Source organism: Sesamum indicum, linkage group LG9, assembly GCF_026168435.1.
Source record: "Sesamum indicum cultivar Baizhima isolate 11 linkage group LG9, ASM2616843v1, whole genome shotgun sequence".
In the NCBI taxonomy this organism is placed as follows: Eukaryota; Viridiplantae; Streptophyta; class Magnoliopsida; order Lamiales; family Pedaliaceae; genus Sesamum; species Sesamum indicum.
In genome coordinates, this window is record NC_142665.1 from 25170889 (window position 1) to 25192397 (window position 21509).

Here is a 21509-nt window from a genome sequence, read left to right on the forward strand (position 1 = left end):
AATTTGTGATTTGTCAATGACGATTTCAGTTAAAAAAAAGCAATCATCTCCTTGTATTGCACGGTTGACTAAAAACAACAATTTCGAATTGCATTTGAATCACTATTTCTGTATAATTTATCTTTTTGAAAAAAACCAAAATATGTGAGGCTTCTGAGATCTGCTAAACCTCACAAGATGATCTCTTCCTGTACGCTTACATTGAGCATCTTATTTGGAAGAACTATGCAGTTAATCACAACCACCTCCTCTTCAACAGTTACCGACTCCCCTGCATCAGAGATGATAATTCAATCTCAGTCTCAGCCAGCACAAATTTGACCTATGGGCAGAATGTGAAAAATCAAAGTGGCATACCCAAGATAGTAATCCCAAGCTTTGAATTGTAGTCTCCATCAGCCTGAATCAGTGATGTAGATATTTAGCCACATAATATAGGAACATGCATTTTGTTTGTAGTCATGCATATATTTCTACTAAAAACACAAAAACGCCTTATATGTTGAATGAAGCAGGTGAATGACTTCTGCAACCAGAGAAAGTGCAGCAAAAAGAATTTAAACAATAGTTCTATATTCCTTATTCCTAGAGAAGGGCCATATTTCATAAACACTCCAGGGCCATTGGTGCCTTGGCAATCATCTTTTGGTGTAATATCAAAAACTTGGTACAGCTAAAAGAAAAATCTAGAACTCTACCTGGACTCGCGACCACCTCCCAAGAGATGACTTCCATCCGACAATAGCATGCATAACAACAGCATTCTCCTGTCAAAGAGGAAATATTTTAGACTCGATTCATTTGAATGATATGATGAACTTTTTCTCCGAACTTACATACCTTGATTTCTACATCATCTAACACAATACAATTCATAAGCCTTACACCAGCAGCTACACGAACATTTGCTGATATCGAGACGTTGGGTCCAATCTGTTAACGAGCAAGAGAAAAATTAATATCAAGCACAATTTATGCTTGACATAAAGTTACACCAAGAAAGCTTGTGCATTGGACCCATGGTTTGAGTCTTGCAGAAATGCAATAAATAATGATATTTTCACAAGTTCTTTACAATTAAGGATATCTGGGTGAGAAGTGGCTGCAGAGAATTTATATCCCGAACGCTAATAGATGATAAAGCTACTTTTGGCAACCAGCATGCGACCAAGAGAAGAACTCATCCATTTTTAATTGAATTACCTTTGCAGTCGGATGTACTTTTGCTGATGGATGAATATAGACATCTCCAACAACTGTAGCATTCCTTTTCCCATCTCCACTGACCAGCAGATGTGGAGAGGTAAATCGGAATTGAGCAAGATATAAAGCAGAGCACTTGACAGACATTCTGATGAAGATGTGAGTCAGTGATGATGGTCAAAGTACCTACACGATGAGGAAGAGGATATACGCTGAATAAGAAGTACCTACCCTGGGGTCTTGATCTGTTCCCAGAAGTCCATGGTCTCATATGTATACAATTGCTTCTTACCGGCAAGAGGTGATAAAATATCTTGGTCCAACCTAACAAAATCTGAAGGAAGAGACCTAAATGAAAGATTAAGCAACCAGATGATTAAGCGAAGCAGGACTTCAAAGCTTAAATTCACATAAAAACATAAAATAGCAACAGAAAACATGCATCAGATGAGACCAAGCACTAAACAGTATATGCTGCTCTGTCCCATTGATAGTGCAACATAAAGTTGTTTTTCTATATCTCTAATGTACAGAACCCTTAGATGAGAAGCACCCTTGCTTATGATACCTTATTGCCAGTTGCGGGGATTCATAGCTAGATACATCGCGTAAATCAGCTGCAACAAGAAAAACAGAAAATAAGTGGATAGCAAAGGTCCAGTGGACTTATAACTGTCGGCAGAGCTGGTCTCTATAAATTCTAGGTTGTGGAATTATAATTGACCGCCCAGGTATCAGGTCAGATGACTCACATCACAATTCTGAGATGAAATTCTTTAAGTTGCTGCGCACCAGGGCTTTTTGAAGATAGACAAGTCTAGGTGGTATTAGATAAGGTTTAGAAACTATTGTACTGGTGATGTTAAACAAGATCATCCACATTGTTCTTGTTTAATCTGATTCTCTCATGAAGGAAAAATGCATCAAAACTCAGACAGGCTTCCTCCTACAGGATTACCAAGCTATTATATTAACTGAAGAAGAGAATAAATAGGTTTATAGACCAGAAGAAATTGTCAGAGAATTTAATGTTGGCGAATTTACAATTGCCTGAAGCAACGGTAGCAACGTGTTGTCAAGTTGACATGACTTCACAAAAAAAGGTTCCAAGGATGAGCAATCTTACTTGCCAGCAGTCGTAAACGATGGACAAAACAAATTATAGTATTACCAAGGATACGTTATGCAGCATGACTAACCTCTATCTTCTCTGAGCAGAAATACCTCCTGGATGACACTAAAAATTTTCGGAGTAAAGACATAAACACCACAATTAATGAGATCACTCACCTGTAATTGAGATGGAGAGAAACATAAGAATAAGACCAAGAAAGAAGCAGCAGTCAACTTCTAAAACTGAGATATGTGTTCTTTTACTTGTTATACATACAAAAGTTTCAGGCTTTTCAGTGTAATGCAACAATTCATTGGTGATTGGATCAGCGACCAACTCACCAAACTGGTTGGCTGATTCCGCAGAAACCTGCATAAGCACATTCAGAGAGAGTACTTGGATTAGAAAAGTCATGTTGCATAAACAGGATTAGAGACAGGAGTTAAAATGACAACAGTTTCGTGGAAATAACAATAGAAGAAAATTATCATCTTGCGCAATACGGCAGCTCAGAGAAAGAGAAGAACTTTGCTAAAGGAAACTTACTTTAATAACTAGCAATGTGCCAATCCCACCATGCATTTTATGGGCCTCTGAATAATAAACATAAAGCGCAGTTACATAATTTCAGAAAAGATGTAAGTAAATAAAAAATAGCCATGATATGAACTATCGCAAGGTGAAGAAGATGATTTAGAGCCTCTCAGTGAAATCTTTCAGAGCATAAGAACAAAATAATTCAGGAAGCCGATGAAGAAGAAGTCAATTATTACCTAGCATGTTAGGCAGTGGAAAGTTGCAGCAGACATCAAAATTCAACAAAAAAATATGTGACTGCATGACCCAAAAGCGTATCAGTTTAGGATGTAACAAAAGGAAAACAGGTATATCATGGGGGGATGAGGAGTAAGACAAGGGCAGAACTTTGTCTACTTTGAAACAACAAAGAAAACCAGAATACAACGTGAAAAATAAGTGTTAAGACTTATTATTTGATAAAGTGCAAAATTGGAGATTAAGGTTTCACAAATCATAGGCAGTTACAACTCAAAATGTGCGATAAACTTATATGACTTCTAAATCGGGAGGAAATTAGAGTTATATAAGGCAGTTTATTCTATTGCTTCAAACCAGTGACACATACAGGTGACTCCTCCATGATCTTATCTCTGAAGTAATAAAGGCTGCCTGCTGAACCATGTGGCTTATCTTCCTTCAAATATCTGGAAAATAAAAACCCCATCAGAGAAACGGATAACAAAAACAAGATGAAGAAGGAACTGAGCGACACCATAAATCAAGGGAAAAACAACAACAGGTACAGAAGATGAAGAAAGGAACTGAACGACACCATAAATCAAGGGAAAAACAACATCCGGTTTACCTGACAGGAACTCTGAGCTCGTTAGATACTGAAGAGACGTATAAAGCAAACTCCCGCTCCTCGTAGAACCCAACAAGAAAAACTTGCACCAGGTTGGGTATCTGCACATCAGCAACTATCAATGACAAAACAATATTTGAATCTTCCAACAGAATGTCTAGCTAGATCAATGCCGAAACAATGCCATAAAACACAGTGACATATGTCAAGATCCCACCTTTAACACTCAACACTGACAATGAAAATTTCCCAAATTCTCAAACCAAGAAAATAAAGTATTGCATACAAGAAATAAATGAATTTAGCAAGTATGAAACATACTCTTTTGCAAGCGGAGATGGGATGATAAACCATGGGCTGACCGGCAAGAGGAAATAAAGGCTCTGGAGTGTTAAAAGAAAGCGGCCTGAATCGAGTCCCTGAACAAATGAGGATGAAGAAGGGGGCAAGTGTGAACAAATGAAGAGAAGGATTACATGATTCGAAATATTTGAGAAAAATCGAACCTTTGGTCGGGCCACCAACCAAGATCACCGCGACCACCTTCTCCTCCTTGATCTCCATTTTTGTTGAGGTAAAAGTAAAAATCCTCACTTAAACCCTAATAAATGCAATACCTTGGAACTCAGTTACAGTAAAGTAAGGTTGACTTGCGAGATGTATTCTACTCTTAAACGTTCTTCTTCTTCTTCTTCTTCTTCTCATCCCGTCAATGTGTGTTCAATATAACATGTTATTTTTATTTAAATAAATACATTTAATAAATATTACTCCCACAATTTTAAACAAACTATAGATTAAGATGTGCAAAATAATTATTTCTAATAATGATAATGATAGTGCTGCCAAACTACTCATTATTTTGACAATTCAAATCTAAAATTTTAGATGAGAGAGAATTGTATAATTTATCAGTTGCTACAAATTTCAGAGATCGTACTGTATAAATCATTTCAGTAATATGCTCTTTATCCACTTTCAAAACATACATAAATTTTAAGAGTTTATTACATTTAGACAATGTAAAACTATATTTTCTTTAAAAAAAATTTGAAATTATACTTACATTCCTTCAAAAAATTTACTGTTTATACCTGACTCATTTTCGTTAGAATTTGGACAAAATTTACTCACGCTAGCAAAAAAAAATTTATATAAATTTTCAATTTTACCCCATATTTAACATTTTCATAAACAAAATTAAAAATTTATATAATTTTTTTTACTTACATGAGCAAGCATTTTTTGACCAAACACTAACAAAAAGAGAACAAATTTAAAACGGAAATTTTCTAAAAAGGCGTAAATATAACTTCTTCAGGAAAAGTGTATTTTAGCATTTTGAGAAGGGTTTAAGTATAATTAATTCCAAATTAATATATAAAATAAATAACCAGACTTACATATATTAAGTGGTGCTTAATTTATATTATCTTAAATTACTCCAGCAAAAGATACATGTCAAAAATTGATCCCACAGAAGGGGAAAACATGAAGATCATCCTATGAAGTAACTTTCAAGTGTTAAATACAGGCAATAGCTTATATATTTCGATCAATGTATCTGAAGGTAAATGTTCTACGACTACACTTCTCACCCTAATATTTTCACTATCTGAGATTCTGAGTAGGGGAGAAGAGCTGAATATTCTGTGCACTACACAAATTCCCGCGGAGATGGAGTCACAATTGGATCTTGACACTCTTGTGATATCTGTCGCATGCTTGAATTGAGCGGTCTGCATCAAAGACGACCAGCCATGATAGCCTATGCAAGTGAAGCTGCTCATAGAGAAAGTTGATCCATGATCCGTAGCTTTAAAGCCTGAAATCTTGAAAACAAGAAACTTGATTGAGTAACATACCCTGCTGTACATTGGGATTGACCCCCTAAAAATTTTATCAATTTCAACTATCATATGCAAGAATCTTCATAATACTACCCAAGCATTGAATGTGCAGAAAATATTGGATGCCTATGAATCTAATTATAAGAGAAGAGAAAAAAGAAAAGCACATATAGACAACTGGAGATGAACTTTTTTCTGAGGGAACTACAAATTTATACATAACATAAAACTCTCTTATTTCTAACAGTAACAGAAGCTAATTGCATTGCTCTTTCATCTACATAAACCATTATCTTTACTCACGCAAGCTTTTGCAGAAATGGGTGGATATAAAATAATAACTTCAATGTCGAAGGTTACTGTGCAGTAGTTTCCGACTAATAATCTTTTTTCTAGAAATTTTCATTAAGGGCAGATTGGCTCTTCCCACACTTGCGCTTATCATAGAATGTCACAGGATTATGTAAAACTAGGCGGTACATATATTAAATGCTTTTATGCTTTACATTAAAATGATTCTTAGGTGAAATTAGTAAGGGGTGAACTAAACTCATGCAACAAAGAAAATGAAATGATGTGATCAAATTACCAGTCACTCTTGTTTCTGAATAGCACATTCCGCTCCCTGCCAGACAAAAATAAAGTTTGCTCTCCGAACACATTATACAGGCGGTTAGAAGGTAAGAAATGTTTTCCTCAGTTACAGTTGACACTTTCGACCTGCACTGCCAAATCCTTAATCCCAGCATCCTGTAAAATCTGTGATACTTGTTTTTTTATTAGAGCCTTATCAGTGTCTGCTGAGACATGAAGATGGATGGTCCCCACGACATCCGTGTTAGTGAAGCTCCAGACATGCAGATTCTGAATGCCAAAGACTCCCTTCAGCTTCATCAAATCATTAAGAGCTTCCCTAAGATCCTGCTCACAAGATCTAGGAACTCTTTGCAGCAAGATTTCTGCAGAATTTCTGAGCAGTGGAATCACGGATGCCACAATTAATGCAGAAATAAATATTGAGCAGGCAGGATCAGCAACTAGCCATCCCTTGTACTTGATTAATAGGGTGGAAATGACAACTCCAACACTTCCCAAGGTGTCTGCCAAGACATGCAAGAAGATACCTTGCATGTTGTGGTCAATGTGGTGATGGTGATGGTGATGCTTCTTTTCTTTTTCTCCCAAAAGACATTCAGTATGATCGTGGTTATGGTGGTGATCGTGATGGTGATCATGTCGGTCAACATTGTGGTGATGGTGATCATGTTGGTCAACATGGTGGTGATGGTGGTCATGTTTGTGAATATGGTGGTTATGTTGGTCAACATTGCGCTGATTTTGGTCATTTATGTTAACATGATGCTTGTGGTCGTGTGGGTCAACATGTTGGTGATGATGGCCGTGCTGATCATGGTGGTGGTGGTGGTGGTCATGACCATTGCACTGGAATTGTTTACTTTTATGTTCTCCTTTACCATCAGCTGCATGGTGGTTGTTATGCTCCTGGCTTTCATGACCAACACTGCATTGCTCATCGCAGTCGCTGACAACAGCTACAAATTCCTGTTGTTTGTCTTCAAGATTGTCATGATGTAAATGATGATCATGGTGATGAGAGTGGGAATGAGCTGCCAAATGGTTGTGAGAATGGGAATGAGAACATGCTCCAGATCCACCATGGGCATGATGATGTTCCTCATGAAAGAAGATCAGTCCTACAATGTTCACAACCAGCCCTCCAATTGAAACAGCTAGCAGGCTGCTAGTAGAAATCTCTTGAGGATCTAAAATCCGCTCTAATGACTCAAGTGTAATTAGTGCTCCAACAAGCACTAGAAAAACAGCATTTACATATCCCGAGAGAACCTCAAATCTCCCACGACCATAATTAAACTGGCTATTTGCAGGCAAGCGTGAAATGTAGGAAGCATACAAGCCAATACCCAGAGCAGCACAATCAAACAACATGTGACAGGCATCGGATATCAACCCAAGACTGTTACTCATGAAACCAGCCACAAATTCAACAACCATGTAGGCAGTATTGATCAACAAAAATAGAGCAATCTTGCGGGACTTCCTTTCACTCAAAATGTGCCTAATAGGCTTCATGACCGCGGTGCTAAGCGATTCAGACGATTCGACACCCAGTTCAGGATAATTAGTATAAATGGGATCCAATTCCCTCACGGAAATCCACAGCAACAGCCCACAAATCAGCAATCCCCAGAGTGAAAGCTCTGGGAAATAGAACAACTCCAAAACAAGAGTACAGAGAAAGGTCACAAGATACTCCCTTTGAACATCTCTGGGAGCAGCTACTTTCCCATCAGTGTAATTCTCACTCAAAAGCACACCAAAAACCACAGTATTTGCCAACGGCCAGCTGAGACTCGACAATGATATGCTATCACCTTCAGCTTCAAAGACAAGCATACTAACAGCAGCTGGTATAAAGAGTACAACTGTGGTGAAAAACAAAGTGATCAAACGAACCCTTTTTTGTCCGAGCTCTCGAATATCCCCCCAGTTCCATAAGACCCGCTCGTAGCACCCCAAAAACCCCGATAGAAAAGGAAGCAGCATTGGCCAAATCCTCAAACAATTGCCACTAGGAAACACCGAAACACCTTTGCTCGTAATATTTACATGGGAGAGAGGGAAACATTCAACTCGATCCCAGCTAACTGACAACAAAAGCAACCCAGAAAAAAGTGCAATAAACCCACGCACCTTAGATGATCCAATTGAATTCCGATTAACAAAGCTCCGATTTTTCCCTTCTGCCATAAAACGCGCGGCCACATTTCCGGACAATTCCGCTAAAATCATTGCAGCCGCGCCACAATATCTTAACGCCTGAAATCTTAGTAAAAAAACAACGGCGAGAAGGAGAGATTTAGCAACGAGGAGTTTGTGCTGGGATTGGGTGATTAAAGTGAGGGAAAAAATGGGGCGTTGAGACTTTTGGTATAAAGAGTCTTTACCAAATATCGAGGAAAACAAAGAGAAGGAGAGCGTGAGGATGAAAGACAGAAGGGAGACCAAAAAAGAGAAAGGGAATATGGAGAAAGAGGGAGGGGAAGAGCGCAAGAATGGGAGGAGAGAGTAGAGGGAACGAAGTGAGAAGAGGAGGAGTAGAAGGAAGGAGAAGGAGGAGGTGGAGGCGCTACCAGTGGAGGGCCTGGAGATTGAAAGTCGGTGTTTGGAGGGGGTGGGAGTTGGGGTAGAAGGTGGATAGGTGAAGGGGAGGTAGGAGGGACGTGGGGTCGGAGTGGCGGCGGCGGCAGAAGCAGGGAAGGCGGGGCGCGGGGGAAGGGAGATGCGATTGGGGCGGTGGTGGTGGTGGTGGTGGTGATCTGCCATAATCACAGAAAGAAGTGATGAGTGGATGTCCGATCGAGAATAGCGGACTGTGAATCAAGACTTGCAAGTCTCCGCCTATGAATAGTTTGTTGGAAAAAGCCCAAAACGACCGCCCCTTTCCCTTTTTCCTTTCTCTCTGATGTAATAAAATAAAATGAAAAAATAAAAAAGGAAAAGATTAAAGACTAAAGATTATGAGTTAGTACGCCAAATTAGATGCAGCAAATCAGCCATTAACAAATTAGATGTACTGGACTCAGGACCAGGCCCAGGCCCGCTGCTCATTGGGCCATTACTTAAATAGATATGAGTCCAAGGATGTGATATACGCAAACCCATATGGGCTTCACACAAATCATTGTAATTCTGAAAATGATGGCAGATTGGTGTACGTTTATAGAAGCTGAAGAAGAAAACTTAACTAATATGAACTAACAGTAACTAAGAAAACTAAACGTAAAATCACTTATAAACTCGCAAAAGCGACTTTATGAAGCAAGATAAAAACCCATCTTTGTGTACAAGAAGTGCGTCTTCTTCACTGTGAACAGATGATGGCTAGAGCCCAAGTTAAGCTCCTGTATTGATATTCCCACAGTGTTGTCTTTTTTATTTTTTATTTTTGGCTAAAATGATATAAATTTCACAAACTTTATAGTTAAAGAAAAGTCAAGAATCTGTTGTAATTAATGTAAAAATGTATAGTAATAACCTCAATGCCAAACACAAGTATCAATGGAAAATGTAAAAATATTGAATTATCAAGACTAGGTATAGGAAAGTTGAAAATTTCAAAGTTTTGAAAGCGTAGAATTATTTGGCGGAAAAAGCCCCAACGTCACTGCTTTTTTACCTCAATTATTTGGTCATCAAGTAAATTAAGAAGAAAACTAAAATGATGGATCAATATTTGAGGTGGATTGGATGGATGATGAGATGAGTGAATTAATTCCTATAATATCCCATATAGATAGATAGTATTATATGTCGCATTGTAAGCAAAGAAGGAAGAAGAAAGTGAATTCCATGTCAGAAACCACGTAAAGGAAGAATACAGCTGGTACGAGAAATTAAACAGCAACTGGGTGATGCATCTTTCTTTATGACAACACATTTACGCCATGTATAAGCCCAATTAGAGTTCCCCCGACGTTTCTTCTCACTTGATAAAGTAATTACCCCTTACATCCACCTCCTCCCTTTTTGTAGCCATGGAGTGGAGTGGTGTTGCCCTTTTTATATCTTTTCCAAACAAACATTATCATGGACGCAGCCTCGTCTTTTTTAAAATAATTGACTCATCACCCACTTTCATATTTGCATCTACTGATAAGAGGGGTTTGGGAATTGCGATTCTGCAGATTAATTCTTTAATTATATATATAGGTAATTGGTGGAGTAGTTAAGGAAGGACGTGCCAATTTGGTTGGTTGGTGGAGAGGCATGTGTTGCACACACGATGGGCGTGAGCAGCCATGCGAAACACCACACCCCGGCAGGGGGCTGTGCATGACTGATGATTGCATGCATGCCTTTTTCTCATTAATCTTCACCAAACCCTTTCAATACCATGGGATTAATTACCAAAGCCTTCCAGCTTGAGATGAGATTTAAATACATAAATACTTCAGACAATTTAAGTGAATGCAACAATATATAGTGCATAAAATATAAAAAAAACTTAAATTATTCAACTTATTCGAAAATTTAGATATCAACTTTTAAGATAAACTAAAAACGATAAAATTGAATTAAAATTATTATAATAAGGACAAATTAATTAAAAATAAAATTATATTTATTAAAAAAAAATCAAAACAGCTAAAAGCATCCTCAATGCACTTTTAACTTTTTAGTATAAAATTACTTTTCTTAACCAAACAGATATTCTAAATATTTCAAAAATATTTTTAAAGAACCAAAAACTGCAAAGGAAAAACCTTTTTTAAACGCCCGGAAACAATCCTAAATTGAGTATGAGCATATAGTAGTGCCGTATATGAATTGTTTGGATAAGAAAATAAGTGAGGTGATCCTATTCGTATACGTCCAAGATTCCGTAACTGACTTCCAGATTTTATGCAAAAATACATGGCAATTTCGAGCGTACCCACATGTAAATTGATTGACACATGTCATCACTATGACCCTGTCTACTGTCCATATAACTACCGTCTCATTGATCCAATGTAATTTTTCGTGTCCCTTATGTTGTAATATATATGTTAAAACAGAATATAAATGAAAAACAGTATTTATCCTCGGCACCTAATTAGAAAACATGGTGTAATATTATCTTTGCCATCCCCATCTCATCTTAATTAAATATTTTAGTGCAAATCTTATTTTATTTGTGTATATAAAGATGACATTATGTATTTTATGTAATGAAAAATGTTATACACATAAACATATATATGTATTTCATAAAATAGAAAATAAAACAGACTATACCAAAGTTTAATGAAAAAGAAAAAGGAAAGAAAAGGCAGTCCATTCCCGGGCGTGTGAAAGTGGAGGACCAACTTTTTACACAGTTGAAAATGAAAAAAGTGAATAATAATGGAAGGGAAGAGATGTTTGAATTGAAGTAGTGAGGATGGGAGTGTCCCATTAAATTAAATTCCGAAAAAAGCAACAAACAGATGGTGTTGGAGTTAAAACAGAATGTGCATGCCATGATGGACTACTTCTTTGTCTATCTCCATCGACTCCGACTCTCAGACTGACACACCTTCTTCTTATATCATCCCTCCAACAGAATCACACACCATTTCTCACTTCCCTTACAACCTACCCACCAAACTCCTCCCACCCGCATATGTCAATGGGACTCAACAAACCATGTTTTCTCCTTACAGGTAAGCCCGTATGTATACACATACTTTGATTTAGGATGATCTTCTCTTTTATTAATGGGTTGGGAATTGATATTGAAATACGTTTTGCAACAGTGATAGCTGGGATGGAGAGATTTGCATTCAAAGGGGTGGCTTCCAATTTGGTAACGTATCTGACAGATGTTATGGGGATGAGCAATTCTTCAGCCGCGAAATATGTGAATGGGTGGATGGGATTTACGTCGATGCTGCCGCTCATAGTGGCGACGCTCGCCGACTCTTACTGGGACAGATACTCCACAATTTTCGCCTCTTCTGTGCTTTACGCTGCGGTGAGTTCAACATGATCTCTACGGTTGATGATACAATCTCACGCCGGCCTTGCTACTAGTAGTAGTAGTATTAGTTCCTTTGTCGTTTTTTGTTTAATCTTCTGTTCATGCTGGTTGTGTGTGTATTTCTACACCTGCGCCTATACTCTATTCATTGATTCTCTCACGACTTTCAGTGCCCGAAAAATAGATAATTGGAAGGTTTAGTGGAAATCTACATGCAGAGACAGCCACCTTTATCCCCGTGATGGAGCCCTACTCACCATCCACTTATCTTTGTACGTGAAAATTTGTATGCCTGTTTTTTCACCCAGCAAAAGGGATGATGTGACAACTATAGCTTATGATCAACACCCCGTCCCGCGGGACTATTCAAGGTTTCGTATTTGAATCTTGATTATGTGCTTGTATTGCATGTGAAAACACTCCCTCCAACTCCACAACTCAAAACAAAGGAAATAAAAAGAAAATTAAGACAACGAAGAATCATGTCATGAGCTGGCTCTTCATATGGTTATTTTTTTGTCGCGTTCTTCCTTGTGTAACAATTTTAATTAATACTATGATAAGTATGTAATGAAATATTGATGGATATCAATGCTGATTATTAGGGGCTTTTAGCTTTGACATCAACTGCGGTGCGATGGCCTTGGATACCAACGAACAAAGTACATTCAATATCATCCCTATCATGGTCTCTCTATATGATTTCGCTTGGGCAAGGGGGTTATAACCCTTCCTTACAAGCCTTTGGGGCGGACCAACTTGAAAACGAAGATGAATTACCTCATACTAATAATAACGACGAACAGAGCTCCAACAAGAAGAGTTTGTTTTTCCAACGGTGGTACTTTGGCGTGTGTTGTGGCAGCCTCCTTGGTGTCTCAGTTATGTCTTATATTCAAGACACTGTAGGTTGGGGACTAGGATTCGCTATTCCAACCCTTTCGATGATAGTGTCGATTCTAATGTTCTTGTGTGGCAACCGGTTCTATATGCACAAGCAGAGTAAGGCTACTGATGGAAAGTCTTTGGAAGAAATTGTCCAGGCAATCAAAGCAAGTGTGTCAAAGATGATCAACGGTGTGAATGGTTTGTCGAACAATGGATACACTAAGGTTGAGTTAGAGTAAGTCTTTCTTATGAACTAATACGAAATTAACTTCTTTTTAATCTTCTAATACTTACATACATAGTGATTATTCGATCTCGTTTCTAGACTTCAGGAGAAACCACTTTGCAGTCAAGACATAGATCATGAATCGGGCTTTGGGGAGAGTCAAGAACAATGTGTGCCTCCTCTTGAAGCTGCAAGGATAGTATTGCGCCTGTTGCCAGTTTGGATTATGCTTCTAATGTTTGCGGTCATCTTCCAACAGCCCGTAACGTTTTTCACCAAGCAAGGCATGACAATGAAGAGAAACATAGGAAGCAAGTTCAAAATCCCACCAGCTGCGCTGCAGAGTGCAATTACAGTATCCATAATCATTCTGATGCCCTGGTACGACATGTTTTTCATTCCCCTCATACGTAATATCACACGCAACGAGAAGGGCATCTCCGTGATGCAGAGGATGGGCATCGGGATGTTTCTATCAGTCATAGCTATGATCATTGCGGCTATTACAGAAAGGAGACGTCTTGAGATCGGTAGAAACATGAAAGTATCGTCAGAAGACGTGCCGTTTAGCATCTTTTGGTTGCTTCCGCAGTACATATTGTTGGGGATTTCAGATATCTTCACTGTTGTAGGGATGCAAGAATTCTTCTACTCTGAAGTTCCTGTGAGAATGAGAACAATGGGAATAGCTCTATACACGAGTGTTTTTGGTGTGGGGAGTTTCTTGAGCGCATTTCTTATTTCTGTGATTGAATATTTGACGAGTTCAAGAGGGAAACAGGATAGCTGGTTCTCCGACGACATGACTAAAGCTCGACTCGATAAGTACTACTGGTTCTTGGCATTGTCAAGCTCGATAAGCTTGCTAGCTTTTGTGACTTTTTGTAGATATTTCAGAGATAGAACATGAGGAGTTGTCTAGGAGGGCATTGCTCGATGTAAATAATGTTTGTTCAGTTGACTTCTACCAATGTTAATGTACCATAGCCGACTAAGAGAGTTTTATGCTTGTAAACATGCATGCGGTTTGCTTGGGGTCCAAGTTGTGCATGTTGACTGTCACCTAGAACATCGGAAATTTGGTGCTCTCCATATGAATTACACGCACATGAATTGTGATCCCATACTAATATTTGATGATGATATCACGTCACCTGTGATCTAACAATTTGATGTTACATAAATTGTGAATTGTTGGATTCACTCAATATCATCTATAAAATCATACTTTTATAAAGTAACAAAACTCATATAATTAAAATTGATGTTGACGTTGCTTAGTCCCCGACCCTACCTGAAATTATAATAAGATTGAGACAACTAACGATAACACATGACAAAATTTCTGTCGACGAAGCAAACTAAACTTTGGAAAGAAAGTTTCAGGACATAATAATACAAAATTCGATTACTAAAAAACATCTTCTCAACACAGTACTACAGTAAACTTTCATTTCCATGCCAATCAATTACAACACACTACATTTCTTCCTGATCACTCCTTTATCTCCCGTCAGCACACCTAACGTAGTAATTTTCACAAAAGCCGAGGAAAACACTTTGAAAAACGCATCCTGGTCACTTGCGAATTTTTTGAAAATGTTAACACTTCTGGGGTCCCTTGCCATTTCGGCATCAAGTGCAATCAGTCCATGGCCGTTGAGTCCGTTTACATAGTACTTGTTATCGAAAGTACGAGGAGTCGGATCGAGGTTTAAAGTTGTCGTGAATCGGCCTTGACCTCCTTCTGGACATACTTTCTTCAAATATTTGACGAATTCGGCTTCACTTCCTGGAGGTAAGACTGTGCTGTTCTGGTACAATCGCTCCATCAGACCATCACAGTGAGTCACTCCCAGTGTGTGAGCGCCTGCAAATTAAAAATATTTCAAAACTCATCCTTTTTTTAAAATTTTGCTAAGTTCATTACAGAACGAATTTAAGAAAATAAAATATGACTGCGTGCCTCCAGTAGTGTAATCTGCTTAAACTTGAAAATGTAATAATTTTCCAATTGAATACCTAGAATCGCGGCGGTTTCTTCCAAGGTAATCGAGACCTCTTGAGAGAACACTTGAATGGCTTTAGTGAGATTCACTTCGTTCCTGGGGAGCCCAACGTCTGCTTCTTGGCGGCTATGAGCGACGGTCGTATCTCTGCGTCCTAAGGGGACATTGATCGTCGGTCCGCCGGCAATGGCCACGGCATCACGCGCCGCCAACACCAAAATGTCAGCACAAGAAACCCGCTGCGGACACGCCGTCTCGATCTTCGATTTGATATCGTCTATCACCTCTCTATTCGTGATGCCAAAATTCTTTGGCGAGTCCATTTCCGCCTGATGCTGTGGGTCCTTTATATTCAGGAGAACGGAGCCATCACAGCCCTACACGTGTCCACAAAATAGTAAAGTAAGTTTCAGTTAATTGAACAAAATTATGACGAAATGAGAAATATACCCCAACTTGACAGTCGTGAAACACGAGTCTTAGAATAGCTGCGGTGGTGTTGGGATTAGCTGAGGAGAAAGCGTTCATAGAATCTCTGACGATTTTCTCAACTTGCGGGCACGTTTTTTGGTAGTAGCCGTAGGAGAGTCCATTAGATGGCAATCCTTTAGCTCCGAGAGGAGGATAAAAGAGTGCAAAAATGGCTAAAAATACTAGGCCTAAATCCATGCTTCTTGATATCCATGTTTTGAAATTTTATGGGGTTTAATTTATAGAACGTTGCGTAGACGAGGGACTATTGACTCGTATTAAATGAGATTTCCATAATATTTTTTTGTAATGTTAATTTGACTACAATATTATCAATATTCGTTTCATTTATTAAGTCAAAATTGTCGAAACTATTCAACGATGATTTCATTTATTACGACAACCTGACCTTAAATAACATTGTACTATAACATAATTAATATTGTAAATTATAGGATTTAATTGTTTCATAATGCAAATTATAAATGCAATTCATTTTATTACAATCAAAGGTCAATGAATAATACAGGGCTTAATGCAATTTATCCCCCTATGATATTATAAATTAGCAAACTATCATTATATCCTCTCCAAAAGTCAATATGGGCTGTGGGTGTGTTTGTTTATATGCTATCCGCCCGATGAAATTGGGCATAAACTGATGAGGCTGTGTGTCTACATCCGTTTGTTGTGAAGACCAGAAATTGGGCTGTCCATAATGTTTGGATCCAATCCAAACATTTATTATTGTCTCCCTCCCTTTTTCTCTCAGTCGAAAAAATAATTCAATATTTATTAAATTCATAACTTATCATTTTAATTTAAATAAAAGTTTTGAACTAAAAATAATTAAGTATGTTACTTATATAATAAATTAAATTCATCAACAATAAAACATTTTCCATGATTAATTAATGTTCTTAATTATTCATATTCATAACAATTGGAATTAAAATAATTAAATTTATAATTAACAATTTTAATTCAAATATAATTAATTGTTTTAATCCCCTTTCTGCGTTGGGGTGGGCAGCAAGGGTTAGGGGACTGGTGGCGGAGGGTGGGGGGGGGGGGGCACTATATTTAGACACAAAAGGGATTTGGCTGGGTTTTAAAAACACAAAGAGGGTTTCATAATTAAATAATAATTTTTTTATTAAAAAAAATAAGTATTTATTATATTCATATTAATATTTAAATAGACACAATTAATATTTTTAGTCAATGATTTTCTATTAAAATATAATACATAATATATACAATTTAATCCATCTACAAACTAAATCATAGATGCATATATAAATACGTATATATGAAACATAATTTGATAATAAACAGTAATGTTTGTCTTACATTAATCCAAAAAAAAAAAAAAACATACAACATGTTTTAAATTATTTTCAGCTATCTAGAAATCATACACACTGTTTTCATTTATATCATCATAAAATAAAACAAAACACTTGAAAATAAATAAAAACATGATATATATTTTTTTCTAGGGATAATTATACTCCCCTCCCCTAAGGTTAAGTATAATTACATGTAAACTCCCTGTGGTTTAGAAAATTACATCTAACATCCTTAAAGTCTGCTTTCGTTTAACAAATAAAATCCCTTTGTTAGTCACAATTCTCCGAATTTGTTGATATTAATAAAAAAATCAGAAAGAAATATATATATATATATATTTAACCCTAGTTGTCTTATTACTGATTCATTGCAAGTCCAATAAATTTTTTTATGACCAAATTATCGTTATATGTTTTTACGTTTTAATGCATGCAATGAGGTATATTTTCACAGTTATAAGAATAGTTTAGTCGGAAAAAAATTATTTGACTTGCAATAAGTTAGTAATAAGTCAATCGTCGGTAAATATTAATTTTCATTCATTATTTTTTAATATCAGTAAATTCAATGTGTTGTAACTAACGAATGAACTTGTTAGTTAGACGAAGCAAATACCAGGAGCTCTAGATGTAATTTCCCAAATTATAAGGGTATACGTGTAATTCACAAAATTTTAGGGAAGGAGGATGCAATTATTTATTTTTCTATTTTAAATGCATTGAATATTTTATTTTAAATTTTACTATAAAAAATAAATAGTGTGTGTATATATAATAAACTTAAAATTAAAAAAAATACAAAACAATAATAAAATCGGAGGGAAAATTCCAACAAGGCGAATGCATTAAAGTTAGGATAGCTTGGCATTGGATTTCCATGTGACGAAAAGATAAGATAAAATTGGAAAGTCGCTAGTCATATGTACAAACCCATGCTTCATGGGTCCCACCTGTATGCCAAATAATCGTGTTATTCCCCAAAAGCAGGCGCATCCTACTTTTGGGTACTCGGTTGCAGACGACCGCAACCCTTCCTCGCAGCTTTACTCCTCTTAAAGTGATATAAGATGAAAGAGGATAATACCAAATAAAAAAAGGATAAATGCAAAAAATCAACCACTATTTTAGTGAACAGTAATTTGTTATTATTATTTTGAATATTATGATATAAATTGTTGGGAGTAACCAGCAGTAGGAGTCCCATGAAGTCAGATGCCCTAATCAATTATTACAGCAAATTATGAGTCATAAAATTCTTAATATTACACGAAAATTTAGATCTAGAATTTCATTTACAGGAGAGGGGTAATAAATATAAAAGTAATCGAGTCGGATCAGTGGGTCAGGTCAACGAGTCAAGGCAGACGAGTTGAGTTTAAGCCCAGAAATGAATTAGAGAGGGATATGAGTAGACTATCATCCAAAGTGTGTAGGTTAGGTAATGTTGGCTGGGCTTATGACAAAAATGGTCATGGGCCATTTTTTCAATATATATAAATATATTATAATTATTATATCTGTATATGAAAATATATATCTAAAATGGACCATTATGTTTAAAACTTTCTTATCCAAAAGTTATTATTATATTTAATTACATTTATTATATAAATAATAGATAAATATATAAATTTATGAACATGAAACATAAATTTCAAAAACAAAATCTGGCCCTCAATCTGTAAATTTTGATCTATTTATTATATATTTTTTATAATAACACATATATGTATATAAAATATAAATTTAAAAATGTGAGCCATCCTTTCCTAGATATTGAGATCCAATGGTGGTTATTAGTTGATCAAGATTCATATTTATCCTACAAAATCCAACACCCACTAAAAATAAATATCATAGAAAGCAAAAGCATTTTTTTCTTTTTTCTTTTTATCCCCAGGAAATATTGCTGGGAACGGCCTTTGGATCACTTTAATATAAAAATTACCAAAAAAAAATAATAATCACTTGAATATAAAATCACAATGATGCAAGAAATGATTGTACAATAAAGAAAAAGGAAAAAGAAAATAAAAGGAGTTTCCATGTATATAAAATGACTGTACTCTTTCATCTTCTTTTCCATGTCTTTGGCAGATTGCAGAAAACAATAAAAAACCATGAAATTTAACAATGGGTTCTTTTGTTCCTTTGTTCTTCCCTCCTTTCTTGTTTTGGGATTCTTCCAAGAATCCGTACATGGGCGCCCGTTGCTGATGTCACCGGCCAGGCCTCGCCCTGATAACGCGGCGGCCTTCGCTCGGTGGTTGGTTTCTCAAAGTTCTTGGGGTGTCCTCAAGTAATCGCGTATTCTCTTCTCTATTGTTTCATCATTCATGTTTTTCGAATTTGATAATTGAGCTAAGAAGCATGCGGGTTATCCTGTTTTTTGATTGAATGAATATGCTCCAATTTTGGGGCAACTGGAGATTGTAATCTAATGGATTTGTCTGATTTTTGCTGCATAACTGATGAGTGATCCGAATAACTAGAGAAAAATGCTTGGTTATTTGTTTTGTTGTCGGTTGTTAGTGTCTGACTTGTATATGTTGGAGGTTTGAACTTGCCTGTTTGTTTATGTTCTCATTTTCAGTTGAAATGGTAATTAAAGTGAAAGCATACTTGTTTATACGAATTCTAATTGTAAATATATTGATTTGACGATACAGTTTTGCAATAAAATACCATCTCATTAATTAATCCAAACATCACGTTTCATGCGAAAACCTATACGAAATTAAACACCATTTACACTGAAAAGCTGATGTATTCCATTTAATGTGCAGCACAATATCCAGTGACTGGGGAGGTGCGCCATTTGGGTATGTCTTGATTGAATCCAAATCGTTATAAGCTGTTTTCCCAATTGATTGAAAAACTATTCAGGTGTTTCATCTGGAATTTCTGGTGGTCTACACAACGGTTCTGCTTATGTATGAAAAATCTGAATCCTTTGCAGGAATGTGGTCTCATTCAGCGATGGCTTACCGGACAAAGGAAAAGGCATTCCCTACTTCTACCTCACTGCCCTTGATCCAACAGCGAGTAATGCTTTGAAAGACCAGAGATCGTCCTTCACGATAAGCGAATATAACCTTGGGACTTGTGGCAAGAAAGACCCTGAGAACCCCACTTGTGCTAAGATAACGCTCGTAGGAAAGGTGATTCCTCAATTACTTCATTTAATGAAGGATATAGCATCTCCATCTTCATGCTTGTTTGCATCTCTTAGTCTGCTCTTAGAATGTTTGTTTCTTTACCTTTACTCTTGTGTTCTGCTAAACTTATGCTGGTGCTCACAAGCAGATTTTGACATGCATCATGCTAAGATTGAGTTGTTATAATTTGCTGTTTGGTCATTAATTTGACATTGGTTTATGTGGAAACAAAAGTAAACTGGCATCCAACATATATTTGTTACAATCATCAGACCCTTGCCTATAAACTAAGTGTTTCTGGTACGTGGATCATTTGTGTGTTGATATATTAGTGTAACTTTCACTTGACGGTTGGAGTTTCAGTTAAAATTACTTGAGGGAACTTCTAAGGAAGCTGAATTTGCTCAAACTGCGCTGTTCACGAAGCACCCTGAGATGAAAGGTAAGAGAACATCTCCAGAAACAGCTACAGCTGCTATTTTGTCATTCTGTGAATGTATTGTTGGATGCCGTTTTCCGGCCATCAAGATATGGTATTTTCTGCATTTTTTGCTGTCAAAATATGCCGTTTCTGACTTATCTATGCTTTGGAACTTTGGCAGGCTGGCCCAAAAGTCACAATTTCCAGGTCTTCAAATTAGAGATTGAAAATATCTTTATGATCAATTGGTTTGGGGGTCCTAAGCCTCTTACAGTGGAACAATACCTCCATGCCAAGATGTGAGTTTTGAGGAACATTAGCCTTTTTCTTGTTAATTAGTTACAAGAGTAAATAAGAGCTTCGTCCTGTACGGGATGTAATAATTACAGAAATTGAAATAAAACTGTCGTCCTCATAGTTTCTTGTTCTTTGGCACCTCGTTCATCAGTTTACTCACACACAGGCTCTTTCATCTACAGGGATAAACAAACACTCATAGCAGATGCAACTGCTTGATCACAGTTCATTCCATGATGGTTTCTGATATAATCAACAGAACAAGTGGATCTCTCTTGCTTCCATGTGCATTTGTCGATATCATTAAACCCTCCAGCCAGATGCTTGGGGAAATCACACAAATAACCAAATTGTAAATAAAAACCATTGTCTGTGCAGTCTTTTTTAATTCATTCACCCATTTGAAATGTATGAAAAACTGTGCTGTGTAATTCTTCCTTCAGATTAATGTCATAAATTTACTGATTCCAATAACATTGCCTGGAAACTGTTCGGAGTGATTATATTGGAAACATTGGAGCTGTGTAATGACCTCAACACTATCTGCACAGCTCATTACATGTCCTGATGATTATGATTGTAACTCTTTAAC

The 21509-nt window shown here is 36.8% G+C and overlaps 5 protein-coding genes across 8 annotated transcripts; 2 read left to right on the forward strand and 3 right to left on the reverse strand.

Moving 5' to 3' along the window:
* Window positions 1–29: 29 nt before the first annotated feature.
* Window positions 30–5518, reverse strand: LOC105177180 (uncharacterized). 2 transcript variants are annotated; one of them, XM_088885407.1, is made up of 16 exons: window positions 5300–5518; window positions 4208–4302; window positions 4023–4120; window positions 3702–3802; window positions 3462–3540; window positions 3091–3151; window positions 2864–2910; window positions 2594–2686; window positions 2403–2493; window positions 1772–1820; window positions 1435–1551; window positions 1204–1351; window positions 841–933; window positions 699–767; window positions 358–400; window positions 30–271 (listed from the first exon to the last, which is right to left on the reverse strand). In XM_088885407.1, exons 2-16 carry the CDS (start codon window positions 4263–4265, stop codon window positions 171–173), a joined length of 1248 nt encoding a protein of 415 aa, XP_088741533.1. In that variant the 5' UTR covers window positions 4266–4302; window positions 5300–5518; the 3' UTR covers window positions 30–170. The 2 variants fall into 2 exon arrangements, with proteins under 2 accessions (XP_088741533.1, XP_088741534.1); XM_088885408.1 differs by lacking the exons at window positions 2403–2493; window positions 5300–5518 and having other exon boundaries at window positions 2659–2686; window positions 4208–4427.
* LOC105177179 (zinc transporter-like protein) lies at window positions 5141–10267 on the reverse strand. 2 transcript variants are annotated; one of them, XM_011100233.3, is made up of 2 exons: window positions 6141–10267; window positions 5141–5526 (listed from the first exon to the last, which is right to left on the reverse strand). In XM_011100233.3, exon 1 carries the CDS (start codon window positions 8915–8917, stop codon window positions 6248–6250), a length of 2670 nt encoding a protein of 889 aa, XP_011098535.3. In that variant the 5' UTR covers window positions 8918–10267; the 3' UTR covers window positions 5141–5526; window positions 6141–6247. The 2 variants fall into 2 exon arrangements, with proteins under 2 accessions (XP_011098535.3, XP_020554697.2); XM_020699038.2 differs by having other exon boundaries at window positions 5141–5533.
* Window positions 10268–11488: 1221 nt separating this feature from the next.
* On the forward strand, window positions 11489–14251 carry LOC105177178 (protein NRT1/ PTR FAMILY 5.9). The gene is made up of 4 exons (XM_011100232.3): window positions 11489–11778; window positions 11872–12089; window positions 12701–13218; window positions 13309–14251. Exons 1-4 carry the CDS (start codon window positions 11739–11741, stop codon window positions 14117–14119), a joined length of 1587 nt encoding a protein of 528 aa, XP_011098534.1. The 5' UTR covers window positions 11489–11738; the 3' UTR covers window positions 14120–14251.
* A 218-nt stretch (window positions 14252–14469) lies between these two features.
* LOC105177177 (peroxidase 29) lies at window positions 14470–15897 on the reverse strand. Its single transcript, XM_011100231.3, has 3 exons — window positions 15669–15897; window positions 15232–15595; window positions 14470–15079 (listed from the first exon to the last, which is right to left on the reverse strand). Exons 1-3 carry the CDS (start codon window positions 15885–15887, stop codon window positions 14679–14681), a joined length of 984 nt encoding a protein of 327 aa, XP_011098533.1. The 5' UTR covers window positions 15888–15897; the 3' UTR covers window positions 14470–14678.
* A 3197-nt stretch (window positions 15898–19094) lies between these two features.
* Window positions 19095–21359, forward strand: LOC105177176 (Pyridoxamine 5'-phosphate oxidase family protein). Of its 2 annotated transcripts, XM_011100228.3 has the most exons (6): window positions 19097–19340; window positions 19828–19863; window positions 20001–20202; window positions 20563–20641; window positions 20802–20919; window positions 21100–21359. In XM_011100228.3, the coding sequence occupies exons 1-6, from the start codon at window positions 19162–19164 to the stop codon at window positions 21134–21136; spliced, it is 651 nt and encodes a 216-aa protein (XP_011098530.1). In that variant the 5' UTR covers window positions 19097–19161; the 3' UTR covers window positions 21137–21359. The 2 variants fall into 2 exon arrangements, with proteins under 2 accessions (XP_088740653.1, XP_011098530.1); XM_088884527.1 differs by lacking the exon at window positions 21100–21359 and having other exon boundaries at window positions 19095–19340; window positions 20802–21048.
* The last annotated feature ends 150 nt before the right edge of the window (window positions 21360–21509 follow it).